Below are 17,361 nucleotides of genomic sequence, written 5' to 3' on the forward strand. Positions count from 1 at the left end.
TGCATCCCCGAGGCCCTTAAACATCACGCCGCACCGCTACATTTACTGACACAGAAAAACGTTCAACTCCCGGAGACTCAGTTTGCTCATTTGTAAAATGGGATTAACAGGAGACCCTCCCTCACGGGGTTGCTGAGAGCATAAATCATACTGGGGCACCGGACCTGGCGCATAGTGAGCATTCAAGAAAAATGTCAGCTTGTGTTATCAGTGTGTTTTGTTATGAAAAAAGCAGATTACAAGATAATATTTATAGTATGAGCCTTATGTTTGTTTAAAAAAAAAGCTATATGTAAATATATGGTAGAAAAATGTCTGGAAGAATAAGCCAAAAAACGTGAATGAGGGTGAGCTCTGGGTGATGGGATTACAGTGATTTATAGTTTGTATTGATAGTTCTTTGGCTTTTATAAACGTATATTTTTAAACAATGAGCATTCTGGATTTTTATAATAGGAAGGAAAGAAGTAAGGAAGGAAGGGGAAAAAAAAGACCCTCCCATTCAATCTAAATTCTCAAAGAATGATGAAAACAGATAGGAGGAAACATGCAGGAATTGTAAAGGCTATATGCAGCGTTCACTCTTACAAGGGAAAATGCTTATAATATGATATAACGGGGAGACCGAGATATAAAATGTTTTCTGCATCCTAATTCCAGCTGTGTAAAAAAAAAAAAGGAGAGAAAAAGGATTTGAGGAAAATATACCAAAATATTAACAGTGATTACTATCTCTGAATGCTTGGATTATGGTTGAATATTATTGTTTAAATATGTTTTATATTTTCCAAATTGCCTACCAGAGGCCTCAGGGGCTTCTATAATTGGAAAATACGTACAACTGATCATAAGTGTAGAGATAATAATAAAAGCAGCTCTTACTTGCTTGATGGAGACCAGGAGCAGCAGGGCCATGAGGGGCCTCGCAGGGGTCGAGAGAGCGCGTCTCCCGGGGGAGGGCAGTGCCCGGGCGGCAGGGATGCCGCTGGGCAGCGTGTGGGCTCTGGGCAGGGGCCCCTGTCTCCTCCTCCCGGGCCCTGCCCTGCTCGGTGGCGGCCTCATCGTCCTCGCTGTGTGGTCACCAGTGCCGACACATGGCTCTGACCGTCCGAGATGTGCCGCAGGCGGCCTCCTCCTGCGATCCTCTTCGCACGGCAAGGAAATGTCTGCACGAACCCTCTCCACGCCACGCCGAGAGCAGCTGCTCCGGTCGAGAGCCATCTACCGAATCTCCAAAGTTTCTCATCAGCCGCGGCTCATCCCCCGCCCCGGCCCCCCCAAAGGCAGGGAGATTTTTCCCAGACCTCCCCCAAGTCAGCTGTGCTCCTGGGACTTCTGGGCAGAAGCCACCAAGGAGAAAAGGCAAAGCGGTCAGTGGGTCCCACCCCCCCTTCCAAGGTCAGGCTCTCTGCACAAGACGGGGATGCAACAGGCTTGGGACCAGCTGATGGGGAGGACGGGCCCCCAGCCAGGTCTGAGGTGAGGGGGCACGTTTCTGACTAAGCTTCAAGCTTGTCCAGCCACAAAGGCAGGGCCTCCTCTGGGCCATGTTTATGCCAAGGCTTCCAGAGAGACAGTCAGCCAGCCCAGGAGACAGCAGTTCCTGACCCAGGGCTTGAAGCAAAATCCCTCTCAGCAACTCAAGTCCTGTCTGCACAGCAGCAACACAACATGCTGAAAAGTCCGAAACGAGTATGTCCCTGGATGCCCCACTGTTGTGAGCAAAGTTCCCTCAGCCCACCTGGCGGTCCTTTTACAGATCCTTCTCATCACGACTCACACTGACCAAATCTTTTCACCCAGCGTCCTAAGTTGTTCATCATCCCAATAACCCTGTAAGGGGCTGATTATTTCCCCAGTTGACAGCTGAGACACGGGTTCAGAGAGGTTAGGTGGCTTGCCCTAAGCCACACAGCAAGTGAATGGCAGAGCCAGGATTCCTGGGTCTTCTGACCAGTCCCCTGACCACAGCTACTTGGGACAGTGTCATATCTGACTCTGACTCTCTAAGTGAGTTCCTTGTCTCTAGCAGGCTCAGCACCATGTCTCTGAAAGGCTCTGCTTGGCGCTTCTCACCAGCCTCTTCCTCTTCAGCTCCCAGCATCCCTTTCCAAGTCTTCCCAGCCTTCCCAACTGGTGGTCCAAGCAGAAGACATCCTGATTGGATGAAACACAAGTCAGCAAGAGATGAGAAGACAGTGTTTCCATTTAGGTTTTTTTTTCTCCCATAAGTTGAACTGAAGGAGCTCATCTTGGTTAACTTACCTAAGTGAGTGAATTTTGAACAGTTGGGAAAAACAGGTGAGCATCACTTAATAGATATCCTTGGAAATCTTAAAAACCCCACACAGCAAGATTTTCAACCTTAGCAGTAAAACATTTATGATGAATAAAGACCCCCAAAATGGACTCATATAAGGATGTGACCTGGAATCAATGTGGTCATCTCTTTGGGACAGCAGAGTAGGATGATGTGATAGGGGAAAAACACGGCTGGTGCGATGCCTCTGACCCTTGATGTGGCTGTAAAGCTAGCTATTCAGCAACTGCACGTTACAGACTACGTTCCAAGTTGCCTGCTTGGTAAGAATATTTTATCTAACCTCTCTAAACTTTTTCTCAAAAACATCTTCTTCCTGGAAGAGACAGGGGTTGAGGGGGCTACACACGACTTCACCCGTTGGATGGATGCCACTTAGTGATAAAACAAGGTAACTCCTCTTCCCGCAAGACTGGCCGGCAACCAGGACAGACAGACACAGCTCACAGGCTGCCGACAGCATGTCGTAACACAGTCCCTAGTCTTTGCCATCAGGAGAATACAGACAGAGTGATACTGACCAAATGACATCGGCTTTTCCTCCTACCTGCCCAGGCTGGCAAAATCGGAGGGGGTCCGAGGGGCTCCTCAAGGTGTCTAACGGGGGCCCAAGAACCTGTGTGCCCAGATGCCACGTGGACTCCTCTGCTACCCTCCTCCCGCCCTCACGGCATCATCAGTGTCCTGCCGGAGAAGCAGCCTCAGCGTGGCCACTCCCGCAATGCCCCCTTGGCGCGGGCATGAGTGATAACGACTCAGGAGGGAGGGGGCAGGGCACAGCCATTAAAAGAATGATGCAGCTGTTGAGGATACGGCAGAAAGTGGACAGACCCTCCTGCGCCCAAGATGGCGGAAGACTCGACCCCCGTCCACCTTGAGCCTCGTTATACCTCATTGCACTACGTCAGCCGCTAAGTGACCCCCGCCAGGCGCCACGACGGTTCCCAGGCTGACGTAAAAGGCCAGAAAGTGGGCGGGGCCCAACTCCTGGAAATCCCCGCCCCTTCTCCCCAAATAGTTAGAATATTCCTCCCACTTATTAGCAGGGGAGGGTCTAACTCAGTGATAGAGCGCATGCTTAGCATGCACGAGGTCCTGTGTTCTGTCCCCTGTACCACTATTTAAAAAAAAAAAGTATAAAACAAACAGCCCCACACTCCAGGGCGCTCTCACTTTCTGAGACGGTCTGCATTCTCTCTGTGGAGTGTGTATCTCTCTAAATAAACTGTCACTTTACTATGGCTTACTCTTTTTTTTGGTCCAGAAATGGGCAGAAGACCTAAACAAGCAATTCTCCAATGAAGACATATGAATAACCAATAGGCACATGAAAAAATGCTCAATATCACTAATTATCAGAGAAATGCAAATCAAAGCTACAATCAGGTATCACCTCACACCAGTCAGAAGGACCATCATTCAAAAGTCCACAGATGATAAATGCTGGAGAGGGTGTGGAGAAAAGGGACCCCTCCTACTACGGCTTGTCTTGAATTCTTTCCTACTCCCTTGTTGCAGAAACCTGCCCAAGACCTGGGGATGTGATGGTTCTTCCTCCAGCTCCAGCAACGGTGTGCCAAGGGGCTCTGCCTGCCAGCTTTAGAGGCTGCAGGGTGGTGCTGAATTCTGGGACAGAGAGCTGTCCTCAGCAGTCCCTTTCTCCATAAAGCAGGGCAGGCCTTGGGATTCCCCATTTCTGGGAGCCTGAGGACCCTGCTCAAAGCACCAGGCAAAGGCGAGCAGTCTTACCGGACACCCGCTCGAATTACCCCGTCTTCCAGAATGAATAAACAAATCGTGGTCTAGCCACACAGTGGGACATTATTCAGCCTTTAAAAGTGTCACCTGCACAGCGAGGCCCAACAAACCAAAATGCTGGAGCTTGGAGCAGAGGAAGGTTTATTGCAGGGCCCAGTGGTCGGCTCATGCCCAAGTTTGGCCGCCCAACTCCCCAAAGGGTTTCAGCAAAGCAGTTTTAAAGGCCAGGTGAGGGAGGGGTGTCCCAGGATATGTAGTCAGCTGTGCACAATTCTCTGAATGGTTAATAGTGATCAATCCTTAGGCTCCAGAAAGTCTGGGAGCTCTGCTGATGATCACCACGTAGTTAATTTCTTCCCTCCCCTGGTGGTTTTAGCATCTGAAAAACTCAGGAAATACGCATCAGATACCATTATCTAGGTATTTCAAAGAGGTGCTACAGCAGAGAATATGTGGGGGAGTCTGTGCCAGGAAGGCCCCTTAAGGGTCCTTCTCAGTTACAAAAGCAAGGAGATTGTGACTCCTGCTACAACACAATGAAGCTTGAGAACATTATGCTGCATGAAATAAGCCAGTCACAAAAAGAGAAATTCCACATATAGCTAGAGTGACCGAATCCCTAGAGAATATAAGCGGTCGGGGGAGCTTCCAGGGGCAGGGGGAGGAGGGTTGGGGAGTTCGTGTTTAGTGGGGTTAGAGTTTCAGTTGCACAAGATGAAAAAAGTTCTGGAGACTGGTTGCAGGACGTGAATGTACTTCACTGTGCACTTAAAAATGGTTAAGATGGATGGGGGGAGGGTACAGCTCAGTAGAGAACAAGTGTAGCAGGCACGAGGTCCTGGGTTCAATTCCTAGTACATCCATTAAATAAATAAGTAAACCTAATGACTTACCCCATCGCCCCCAAAAAACACAACAGAACAAAACAAAAACACAGTTAAGATGGTCAATTCTATGTTATGTGTATTTCAGCACCATTTAAAAAGAACTAAAACAGAAAGCCGCGCCCCGCAGCGCTTCTGCATGGTGGGAAGGACAGAAGGACCGGCGGTGTTGAAGGGGGTCCCAGCTCTGTGATTCCTCAGGGTGCTGGCCTCACAGGGATGGCACTCGCTGGAGGGGGCCGGTTCCCCAGGGGGATGTGAGGGAAGACGTGAGGATGCCAGATGGCCGGGCTGAGGAGGGGCAGGTACCACGACGAGGCGGAGGAGGAGCGGGCCCGGCTGCTCACCCTGACGCTGCACACCCCTCACTCGGCCATGGAGCCGGCCAGGCGGCAGCGGGCGCTGACCCTCCTCCCCGTGGGCCTCGCCCTCACCTGCTCCCTCACGGCCGTGGGCAGCAGCTACTGGTGTGAGGGGACCCGGCGGGTGGCAAAGCCGCTGTGCCAGGACCGTCCAGGGGCGCTGCACTGCATCCATTACAGCCCGGGCAGCGCGGACAACGGGAGCCAGGCTGTGCAGTACATCTGGGAGATGGGGGACGACAAGTTCATCCAGCGGAGGTTCCACGTGGGGCTCTGGCATTCGTGCGAGGAGCGCCTCGGCAGCCCAGGTGAGCACGGCCAGCATGGCCTACCCCGGGTGACAGGTGCAGGCCACTGGCCAGGAGCAGACGCTTGAAACCCAGCTCTGCCACTGACTGCCTGTGTGTCCTCTAGCCAGTCCCTCCACCTCTCCAAGCCTCAGTTTTCTCTTCTATAAAATAGGAACAAGGGCAGTCAGGACACATCTCTAGAATTATTATAAAGATGAAATGACCGGCTTCACATAAATCACTTGCAGCAGCACCTGACACTCTAAGGGTTTGTTAAACATTCGCTTTTACGGTCTGCTAGTGTCATTCAACTCCCGGAGAATCTAAGTGCTCCGCTCAACTCTAAGCTGCATCTTTGCATTTTTAAGAGGTCTTGGAATAGAAATTTCACTTAGCAAACAAACTCTTATCATCATCAGTGGGAAGGGAACGCCCTTTATGGAGCACTCACCAGACGTAAAACCATGAACAAGTTAGACTTTGATTCTAGGCGACCTTTGAAATAATCTAGCAAAGTAAGTATTTTTTCCTCAACTCACAGATGAGAAAACTGAGGCTCAGAGCGTTTCAAGTCACCTAGTGACAAGTCTGTTCCCTCCTCCACTGTATTACTCAGCCCTGGTGCACCATCTTTTGACCTGTGGGCTTGACAGGGTGGTGGTGAAGGAAATGTTGAAGGAAAAGGAGCAAGAAGAGGGACGGGAAAGGTCAAAGGAGAGTGTTTTTACCTCGTGAGGAACGGACGAGGGAGGAGCTGGACTCCTCAGTGCTCAGCAGCCTGGTTGCAAAGCCAAGCCCACACGCGGGACAGGGACGGTCTCCCCTTCATGCTGGGAAAGCACATCCCCAAGGTGGACGGGAGAGACCCCCCCCCCCCATCATCCCTATCCTGACCTCAGGCTTGTTACCTTACATTCTTATACAGTGTTTTACTTTTCCTAGAGTTTCTCACTGCCTTTTCTTTTCCCATACTCGTAGCATTAGTGGTTTATTCCTGAGGTCTAAGTAAAAGGCAACAAGAAGGAACTGTCTGAGATGCTGTGTGCCCCTCCCCATCCCTGCCCCCATGGTCACTGCAGACAGCGGCGCCAGGCCTCACCCTCCACGTGTCCAGGCCAGTACCCTGGTCTCTGCGTTAAGTGTGGTGAGGACACTGCTACAGAGCTACAGAGCCCTGTCGTTAAGGACTCCAGCCTGGGGAGGTTGCTCCTGGACCCTGAACAAGCCCAGGAGAGGGGCTTTGGGGTGTCCGGCCACCCCCAGTTCTGCTGCCCCCTGAGGCCTCCTGGATACGTTCCTTCTGAATCAGCTCCACCTCCGTCCCCCCATAAGCTGACCCTTCCATTGAGCCCCTACCTGAAGGGCTATTTCAGGAATCCTCCTGATTCCCCAGAATAGATCTGCACTTTCTTGTTTTTCAGTAGAGGGGTGGTAATTAGGTTTATTTATTCTTATTCATTTTTCAACAGAGGCACTGGGGATTGATCCCAGGACCTCATGCATGCTAAGCATGCGCTCTACCACTGAGCTATACCCTCCCCTCCCTGCACCTTCTTCCTGATGCCTGAAATGCCTTTGAAGAGAGAAAGCTCCCTCCCAAAATGAAGATTTGAAACAAAAATGCCTGGTTGTGGCAGTGCTTCAACTGAATGTTCTTTTCCTTGCATGGGGGATTTAGCCAACCAAATGTGCTGAGTTCCGATTCTAGGCTGTTCAAGGACAGAGGGGCCTGGGCACCCTGTAGTGGGTGGGGGGTTGGGGAGAACAAGCAGACAGGGTGCCAGACTCAGTCCCCAAGACTCAGACACGGTTCCCCAGGCTGGTTTGATGCGCCGCTTGGCTGGTGAACCTCTGTCGAGCTGTGTAACACCCGCCTGTTCTAGCTTCATGGGATTTATGAAGATTTTTCCTTTTAATCCTGCTGGCCTTATTCAAAAGGAACATCATTTCTGAGGATTCATATTAATCAAGGGGTCATTATGGTCTGACCCTTCGCCCAGGCTAAATTCAGCCTTCTAAGCTATTGTGAATTCTCTTAATCTCCTTGGCTGGACTCCATTCTCGCTCTGCCCTGCTCCTGGCTCTGTACCTGGCCTCCTTTTGACTCCTGTGAGTTGAGACAGCCCTCTGCAGAAGACCAGATAGACCCTCAGTCCTCCGGGCGCTACGTAGAAAGAGAGCAGGGTGGTGACGTAGAAAAAGGCACTGGTCTCGGGTGAGAAAACCCAGTTTCAGTTCCTGACTCTACCAAGCTCTTTGAACCTGGCCTTCAAATCTGTGAACTCCGGATAGCTGTACTTGCCTTTGTCAATCATTAGGCACACCAAAACATGAGAGGCAGTTTGCAAAATACTTGCATAGCTTTCTCACTGGAGGACTTTGGTGATACGCATTTTGCAGATGAAGAAAGCGAGGCTCAGAGAAGTTACTTAACCTCCTATGATTCCTGACTGTGGCTGAACCGGCATAGAAGCCAGTCCTGTTGGGTTTAAATGCCACCTTCTGTCCACGATGTCCGCCTGCTATTCTCAGGGTTCTAGTGAGGACCTGATGAGATGTAAACAAAGGGCTACATTAGCCCTACTGTGCCCAAAGTGAATATTGTGATGCCCCCAAGGCTGTGGGGACCTCACTGGTAGAACTGGGAGGACAAAAGCAAACGTTTGCTACTGTGTCCATAATGCTGCTAACGACCAGGAAAAAAAAAAAGCACAACCTAATAGTTGAGAATTATGTTTTATTTGGGGCATTCCTGAGGACTTAAAGCCAGGAGGTAACCTCTCAGATAGCTCTGAGGGACTCTTCCAAAGAGGTACGGGAGGAGCCAGGATATATAGGAGTTTTTACCAAAAAACAGGTAGCTGAACATCAAAAGGTTACTGCTAATGGAAGAAAAACCAGGCATCTCAAGTTAACTTAGTGTTTTTCTATGGGCAGGAAGATACAAGAGTCTCGGCTTAATGAAATTATTCCTTTGATATACAACTTAACCTTCTAGGGCCAGTGTCCTGTTTTCCACAGCATCCTTTGTTTACTGATCCAGCAGGTAGCAGACTCTGTCCACACCCCTGCTGCTGCCGAAATCAGAGAATCAACCAGGAGAAATGTCCTGCTGCATCCATCAATCCAAAGCTGAGCTAAGTTAGAGGCTGCAGAGGCCACCATGGCTGTGTATTAGCAGACAGCTCCCTGGTTCCATTGCCCTCAGCCCAGGGGCTGTAAACACTCCTTCAGGCCACTTGTGGACAGTTAACGTGACAGATGATTCCTTGCTTCACGTTCAAGCCAGGAAGCATCCCAGCAGAGCAGCTCAACCAAGCAGCTGTCTCATAAACCCAAACTTTATTCCTCTCCGTCCATAGCACAGCAGAGGGGCAACGAAGAAGTGTGAAGGAATGAGGCCCAAGGGCACTCGGAGGTTGAGCATGGCAAGTATTAAGGTTTATGATCTTTGGGCAGGTACCGCCTAAAGCATCTATTTGCACAGATGGTCCTTCCCGGGAGAGCCTGATGAGGCAGAAGGTGAACGCTGGCTCGCGCTCAGGAAGCAAAAAGATGGGCTCTGTGTTGAGAAGTCAGCTGGACGGAGGGAGGACGTAAAAGAAGAAGAGAAATTTAGACTTGAGACTGGAGGACATGGGGAGCCATTATAAGTTCTTGAATAGGAAAGTTACCTGGAATTTTTCTCTCCTATAAAAGGAATATATTTTCAAAAGTCTAAAGATGCTCCCCAAAGTTACTTCTCTGCCTGAAAATGTCCAGAAAATGTAGTTGACACGATCCTGGCCTTCAAGGTACTTGCAGTCTAGTAATAAATGATGATGTAAGCTCACCATATGCAAAAAGCCCCCAGCAGAACTTATTTTACTGCAATAAGGTTTAAGCGCGTATCAACTGTGAGAGAAACTTTCCTAGCCCATTTAATCTTCAAAGCAAGGCTATTGTGAGGACCACTGAACCGACAATGCATTTTTTTAAAAAATCATTACAAACGTTGTTACAGAAGCTAATTATTTGAGATTCACATCCTAATGGACGCTGTTTGGGAAGTTGAGTTCCCCTAGTCTAAGGCTGGCAGTGTCAGTCCAGACAGGCTAGGTTATGCTGCAGCAACACACAGCCCCCAGCTCCCAGTGGTGTAAACCAGCACATTCACTTCTAGCTCATACGGGGCTGGAAACACCGTTTGCCCCTAGTGGTCAAGGTTAACCCTACTTACGATCCTCTTCTCTTTTTCTCCTAGGTGAAAAGTGTAGGAGTTTCCAGAGTGTAATACCAGCTGAAGAACGAGGTAAATATCTCCCTCACGTTCTGTCCACCAGCCATCCTTGCAACTTGGACAATTTTTCTTATTCTGGTTGGGCTGGCGGAGAAGATGAAAGAGATTTTTCTAGTTTTCTCATGAAGTCGAGTCCAAAAGCCAGAGCCACTGGCTGTCTTCACGTGCCCTGTAGTCAGGAACGCCAGAAACTGAGAAACAACCCACTTTGCACCACCTGACTGGTAGTGTCCGCAGCTTTCCATGGTGTAAACGCTCCCGCCATGGCCAACTTCAAGCAGTCCGTGAGAGGTGAACACAGAGTAGGAAAAAGATGAGTTGTAGCTCTTTACTGCCTGCAGCAGCTTTTCTTCTCTGTAACACTCATCAAATGTGTACTTACTTTCTTAATATGTTTTCCCACCTGGAATGTAGCTTTTGTGATGGCATAGACAACGTCCGTTTCATTCATTGCTGAGTCCTCAGTACCAAACTGCTTTATAGGAGGCCTTTTGCAAATATTAGTTTCTCTCCCTGCCGTCTTTTATTCAATCCCTTCCACAACCAACACATTTCCTTGAAGCTGTATTTGGGGTCCCATCCAAATGGTAAATAATAGGCCCATGAGAAAACAATGGGGGTTTGGTATCACGAATCAGGGCTTTTAAACTCTCAGATTCCTCTCCCCACCCCCAGCCTCTGGTTTAATCTATCTTCTCCTTTAAAAGACAGTATCTTCTGGAGGAATAAAACAACACATTAACTTTTAAAAAATATTTATTTATTTATTTATTTATTTATTTATTTATTTATTTATTTTCTGATGGTAGTACTGGGGATTGAACCCAGGACCTCGTGCATGCTAAGCCCACACTCTACCACTGAGCTATGCCCTCCCCACTAAAATTTTTCAAAAATTTTTATCTTAATAGAGGTACTGGGGATTGAACCCAGGACCTCAGGCATGCTAAGCATGTGACCTACCACTGAGCTATATCTTCCCCAACTTTGAACTGGGGAATGAAGACCCCTGTATCCCTCAGTTCCTCACATCAAAGTTTTGCTTGGTTGTTTTTTTCCCTTCCTCCCAGTTAACGACAATCTTTCCCAACTTTTCTTTTCATTGCCAACTGTCCAAGACTCAGCAAAGCTATCTGTGGACTTTCACTCTGTGGTGTTTGTCTTATATTTTTCCCTCTACTCAAAGGATTGAATGTCCTAGTACTTCTGAATTCTCAGTTCCCAGCATCTGTCATCCCTGCATATTCCAGGTGTTCTGTGGCTGTCCATCGGGGCTGAGGTCCTGAACATCCTTCTGACATTGATGAGCGCTGTCCTCCTGGGCTCCAGAGTGAGTTATCACAGCTCGGGGCTCCACTGGCTCAAGGTGGACGCCTCTGTAGCCATCCTCATGGTGCTTGCAGGTACTTTCCAAGAACATCATCGGAAAGGCTAGATTCCCCCCACCCCGCCCCAGAGGGAATGGCGAAACTCCAGGCTGGCTCTTCCTGCCCGCGGCCGGTTCAGCGGGACCGCTGGGCTGCTGGAGAAGCTACTGAATTAATCCCATTGCCGGAGGCAATGGGTGACTGAAGAAAAGAAAGGGCACAGGCACAAATGGAGAATAAAATTCCTCAGCATGCCTTGATCACAACCCTGGGAAGGGAGTCCACAGGCTGTAAGAACAGAAATTGCCTGATTTAGTCCAGCGGTTAGGCACAAGTCTGTGGAGGAATCCTGCCTGTCTGGTCTCTACCACTTAATGGCTGTGTGATCCTGGGCGAGTAACTTAACTTCTCTAAACTAGCTATCTCAAAAGGCTACGGTGATGACTAAGAATGCACACAGTGTACAGTGAGCACTCAAAAACCGGTAGCTCGTTAAAAATTATTATCTGTGCTTGGGGTAAACATCCCATATGAATAAAGAATTTTCCTTTTTGATCTTCTGTATTCTCCCAGCAACTTAAAAAAAAATTGGGGGGGGTATTTATTTATTTATTTAATGGAGGTACTGGGGATTGAACCCAGGAACTTGTGCATGCTAAGCAGGCACTCTGCCATTGAGCTATACCCTCCCTCCTCCAAGCAACTTTCAGAACAGCTTAATTTGGTCTCCTAAGTGGGTTTCTCCACCACGGAAAGCACCCTGCACAAATAGCTTCCTCCATTTCTCCGGCTGGACGCACATAGCTCTGTTGAGTTAACAGTGCACCGGTCTAGTTTGTAGATCCCTGGTGGGCTGGACAGGTGTGACGCATCCTTCCCAGGTCTTCTCTTCTTATCAGTGAATAAGATGATAAAATCCAATTTCCAGATCTGCATAGCAAGGAGTCTTGGAGACTCCTCCCCAGGCCTGGCCTCCCCCAGGGTCCCCCAGTCAAGAGTAGACCTCTTTCTGGATAGCTCTTTAGTTTCAACTGTGTGCGTGTGATCTCACGGGGAATGTTTAAGGATTTATAAGAGCAGGTGCAGCACAAGGACTTTAAACTTTCCCATTAATATTTAAATAATGGCCCCACCAGTTAAAACTAATTTCTATTTGGACTCCTGAAACCAATCCCCAGTTGGTCACTGCCTGTCGTTTATTAAATTAAAACGTAGGTGTAATGGGAGTCCCTGAAAAAAAGAAACACAAAACAATAAAACAACTTGTATTTAAAAGCAAAACTCAAGGAGACTTCCTTGAACGAAAGGCCCAAATCTATATATAGAAAACTCCGTCCGACCCGGAGGACCTGACGCAGTAACCCAAGTCCAGACACATCCCACTGAAACCACTTAAAAAAAAAAAAAAACCCTCTGGGTTTCCAGGCAAAAAGACCAATTCACTTACGAAGGACAGAAAATTGCACTGGCAACTGACTTATTGCCCTGTGAGTCTAGTGTGGCCGGAACACATGCAGATTTTTAGGCAAAGTTTCTGAGTGTTAGCAAACAATCCACAGTAAAAAGAATAACATGACAGAACACTGTGAAGTGTGGCTCAAACACCCCTCATCTGTTCTGGAAAAAAGAGTGTGTAACGAAGGGACACAGGGGCATGATAAAATGGAAAGAGGTGGTCATGGGAGGGATGATGTGCCAAGGGGCATATATCACTGCTCAGACTGGTGACTCTAAGAAATTAGTGTCCATGTAAAGCAAGAAGGCTGCTTGGAAGGGCTCAAGGAGGTGCCAGTGGGCTCCCAACCTCCAGCTCATGCAAGGTAGAGAAACCACGTTCTGCACCGTGGCTCACAAGCTTTCCCCATGCAGGGCTCCTAGCCATGGTGGCTCACATGATGTACACAACCATTTTTGAAATCACTGTGAACCTTGGACCAGAAGATTGGAAGCCTCAGACGTGGGACTATGGCTGGTCATACTGGTGAGTCGCTGACCATGGTGCTCAAGTCCTGACGGGCCAACAAGGATGCACACGGGTTTTGCAGGACCGCTGACCTTGGCCAGAGCTCCGCCATCTGCTACGCTTGTGACTTTGGATGAGTTCCCTAATCTTTCTGTAGCCCAGTTTCCTCATCTGTAAAATGATGATACCTGTCTCAGATGTTCTTATGGGAAGGTAAAGAGATTACGTTTATAAAATTCTTGGTGCAGAGTGAAGTGCTTGAGAAATGAAGAGAGTGTTATTATCTTTTTAAACACAGCTTACTTCAATGAGGGGGCGCCCAGCCCCTGATTGTAATGGAAAGACAGGCCACGACAGAAATCGTCTTTAACAGGAAGACGTGGCCACGTCACACAAGACCACAGGGGTTCTCTTTGATGTGGACGTCCAAGGCATGGCTGTGTCTTTAAAGTGTGTGGATATATACTTACAGTTTCATCCCGTGTAACTTCTTGTGTAACACGTTCAGGGCTCGCTCTCTCGCCCTGCTGTTCCAGGGTCTGGGGACTGTGCGTATGTCACGGCTGTCCATGAGCTTCATGATTTACTAGGCTTGAATCTTCTTCATCTCCCAAATCAGAGGAAGTTAATTTTCACAAATGTTTCTCTTAACACCGTTCCCTCCACCTGTTTGTCACTTTAGCCGCCTCCCTCTGAACAGGTGCCCTTGGTCCTGAGGTGACGTCACCGGCACTGCACACGGTTGAGAGGAGAGCTGCTCCAGGGCTCAGATGAATGTCAGCGGAGGGGCCAGCAAATGTGGCCAGTTTACACTGAGGTCCTGTTGCTGTGGATGGAAGCAAATCCCAAACACGACAGAAGTCGGAAGAATGGTCTGTTTCCAACTTCGTTTTGATTTTTGTTTCCTATCATTTTTAATTTCATAATTTTTAATAAAAGAAATATATACACGTAATTTTAAAAAATCAAATGGTACTAAACATAACAATCCCTCAGCCCCATCCCTCCCTATTCCACTCTTCCAACCCATCAAGCCCTCCACCTTCCTGCTCAGGTCTGGAATGGAGCTGTCGAGTGGAATCTCCTTCTGCGATTCCCTTGCTTCCTTCTGTCCCAGATTCCCCATCAGTATTCTGCTTAGTTTCCATCTACATTTTGTGGGAGCACATCCTCCAGTAGCTTCCAAAGCAAGGGTTCAACGAGAGGTAAATTATTTCACTCTTTGCATGTCTGGAAATTTATTTGTTCAATGCTCCATCTTGATTGATAGATTGGTGGAGCATAAAATTCTTTGTTGAAAATAATTTTCCCTTAGAATTTTGAAGACGTGGCTCTGTTTCCTTCTAGAATTGATTGTTTCCTTCAAGAGCCCAATACCATTCTGATTCATATTCCATTAGAGGTAATCTGCTGTCTTCTACCCTTTATTTCTGGTGTTCTGAAATGTCCTGATAATGGACCTTGAAGAGGATCTTCTTTACATTCACCTACTTCTTTCATGTGCTTGGTGAGTCCTTCGATCTGAATATTCATGTCCTGGAATTCTGAGAATTTTTCCCTGTATTATTTCTTCGATTATTCCCATTCCTCGGTCTTAAGTTCTCTTTTCAGAGAACGCTTCTTAGGTAGACATTGGGTCTCTTGGGTTAATTACCTAGATGTGACTACATCCCCTACATCTTCTCTCTCTCTTTTTGGTATTCCTGAAAATTTTCTACTTGTCTTCTAAAGCCTTTCTATTGAATTCTTCTTTTGAATTGTATTTGAATTTCCAAGAGATCTTCCTTTTTTTTCTAGTTGTTCCTCTTTCCTATACCCTGATCCTGCTTTACTGAAGCAATATCTTCTCATTTGTCTCTGAAGATACTAATAAAAGAGTTTCGTTGCTGTTTTCTTCTGTTTCTTGTGTTATCTCTTTTGTTTAGATGCTTTTTTTCTTCCTTCTGTTTGTTGTTGGGCCTTTCTTCTAGATCTTGGTATCCTTGGTTGTCAAGTCATATTTAAGGATGACTGGGAACTGTGGAGCGGGGTTAGAGCTTACCTCCTGCACGGCTTTCTGGTAGAAGATTGCTGTGGAGCCATTTATTTCACCCGGGAATTCCGCTCCATGAAAACACACACAAATGCCAGTTTGTAGAGGTTCTTCTCGGCAACCACTCTTCTGGGTTCTGTGAAAGATGAAAAGTGGAGACTACCAACTCAGAATGCAACAGGCTTCCGGAGGATAGAAATGTAAAAAGAGCAATACCCCAGTGCCGGTGTCCTGGATTAGCGGCCACAACAATAAAAAGTAACACATATGTTAGCAGATACTATGCTGAGAGCGTCCCACACATTAACTCATTGAATTCCTCACAAACACCGAGGGTGCAGCACCACTGTTCCTGTTTTGCAGGTGAGGAAACTGATACAGAAAGGTGAGGTCACGGGCTCAAGGTCGCACAGCTAATGAGAGATGGTGCAAACCCACAGAGCAAACTCAGCGCAGCGACTCCAGGATCCAGCCTCTTAACTGTCAACACAACGCCTCCAACAACACATGGGCTGATCTCTGAGATTTGTAATCCAAAATCCGTGTTCAAATTGGGTAGAAACAGGAGCTGACTTTTCACCAGACTGACTCCCAGCAGGAAGCCCTGGAATCATAGCCCTGCACTGTCTCCTAATTGTGCCTTTTGTTGACAGCCTCGCGTGGTGTTCTTTCGCCCTCTGTATGGCTGTGTCAGTCATGGCCACGAGCAGATACACCACAGCCCGCCTGGAAATCGCAGAGAAGAAAAGTGTACAGAGGGGCAGTCAGCCCTCTCAGCGTAACTTCCAGGAACCTAAGTCTTCGAAAAGTGTTTGGGAAACAGAAGCTGCTCCCAGCCCCGCTGAGCATGCTGTCATCAGTGTATCTGAGCACCTGCCATCAGATGTCCCAGGCAAGGTGTCCATGTGCTAGCCAGTGCTCAAAGCTGCCAGACCTGCAGAAGCAGGCAAGCTAGGCACCACGTCCACAATGAATATCTCTGGGGTGAGCTTCACAAGGCTGTGGTCCAGGTAAATCTTCCACCTGCCATCTCATTCATCACTAAACACCTTTGGCTTCATCTTCTGATTCTTTTTAAATTGCCAGTACCTTTAAGTGAGATAGCATTTACAGAAGATATCAACCAATGACATTGTAGTATAAATGAGCATCTCAAGCTTTCCTGACACTTTAACAAGGGTGACAAAAAAAAAAGGGGGGGGAGCATGTGAGTGCCAAGGATAAGAGAAACTGAAGAAAGAGGAAAATAAGGCTTTGACTACAAAGGATGTAAATTTGTTGCCCACGTAGTTTTATTCATAAGAAGGTTCCAGACATTTTTTTTCCCCTTAATTGACACACACAAATTGATAGTATGTATAACTACCCCATATTTTCTTTTTTAAAATTTTCATCAAGAAGAAATGAATTTAAAAATTAGTTTTGCTTTATTTTTTAAATATACTTTCTTCTCAATTTCCTAATTTCTACCTATAGGAAAATCAATTTGGAAGGATAATCAAATAGTGAAATAAAATGAGAGCAGTAGAAATGGAATGACATCTTATCAGAGTGAAGTGGAACAAATGTTTGAATTGTTGTGCTTAAATGAAATTGCCAGGCACTTTTGCTTCTAAAAATAAACACTGCAAACCTGCAAGTCTTGTCTGAAGCAATGGGGCACTGCTTCTTTCCTCATGTGTTCTGTTATAATGTTATATCGATCATCTTGTATTTTAAATGAACATGTTACTGAGGTCACAGGTCGGTAGACACATAATTCGGGTTTTTGAAAAAAAAAAGAAATGGACTGACAAATTCTAACAACCCTAAATGCATTCTTGCTTAGATTCATTTAAAAAAATGTATTTATGTGTTTAGTGAACACAGTATTTCTGGAAAGGAAATCCTGAATGTTTCAAATAAAATTACTCAACCTGCTTATGCTGAACTGTAACACGTATACTGTCATAGAATAAGGGACAACCCAGCTAACTTCATATTCGGGGCTCCTGTTGAGTACCTGCCTAATGGAGGATAGTCCCATGGAATATCGTGTTTTATGGAACCAAGCATATTTGAAGTGATATTAGATGGATTGTTTTACCAGAAAAAACCCAACTCAGA

General features: G+C 47.2%; 2 protein-coding genes across 4 annotated transcripts in view; one reads left to right on the forward strand and one right to left on the reverse strand.

Moving 5' to 3' along the window:
• The window catches only part of GLP2R (glucagon like peptide 2 receptor), a 43,833-nt gene extending 42,514 nt beyond the window's left edge, over positions 1 to 1,319 (reverse strand). Inside the window, exon 1 of one of the 3 annotated variants that reach the window (XM_010966012.3) lies at positions 883 to 1,317. In XM_010966012.3, the coding sequence (XP_010964314.3) occupies positions 883 to 1,221 (339 nt within the window). In that variant the 5' untranslated portion in view covers positions 1,222 to 1,317. Of the gene's footprint in view, positions 1 to 882 lie in introns of all 3 variants that reach the window. The other 2 variants (XM_074342197.1, XM_074342199.1) reach the window with 2 other exon arrangements.
• Positions 1,320 to 5,337: 4,018 nt separating this feature from the next.
• Positions 5,338 to 16,167, forward strand: GSG1L2 (GSG1 like 2). The gene is made up of 5 exons (XM_045524849.2): positions 5,338 to 5,632; positions 9,858 to 9,905; positions 11,144 to 11,296; positions 13,130 to 13,241; positions 15,909 to 16,167. The coding sequence occupies exons 1-5, from the start codon at positions 5,338 to 5,340 to the stop codon at positions 16,165 to 16,167; spliced, it is 867 nt and encodes a 288-aa protein (XP_045380805.1).
• The last annotated feature ends 1,194 nt before the right edge of the window (positions 16,168 to 17,361 follow it).

Source organism: Camelus bactrianus, chromosome 16 (assembly GCF_048773025.1).
Source record: "Camelus bactrianus isolate YW-2024 breed Bactrian camel chromosome 16, ASM4877302v1, whole genome shotgun sequence".
NCBI lineage: Eukaryota > Metazoa > Chordata > Mammalia > Artiodactyla > Camelidae > Camelus > Camelus bactrianus.

Bases quoted from the DNA above. Each gene is read 5' to 3' on its own strand.
- GSG1L2 (XM_045524849.2), top strand. From the start codon at position 5,338: ATGGAGCCGGCCAGGCGGCAGCGGGCGCTGACCCTCCTCCCCGTGGGC. The intron at 9,906-11,143 runs GTAAATATCTCC...TGCATATTCCAG, and splicing joins AATACCAGCTGAAGAACGAG to GTGTTCTGTGGCTGTCCATC. The intron at 11,297-13,129 runs GTACTTTCCAAG...TTCCCCATGCAG, and splicing joins CATCCTCATGGTGCTTGCAG to GGCTCCTAGCCATGGTGGCT.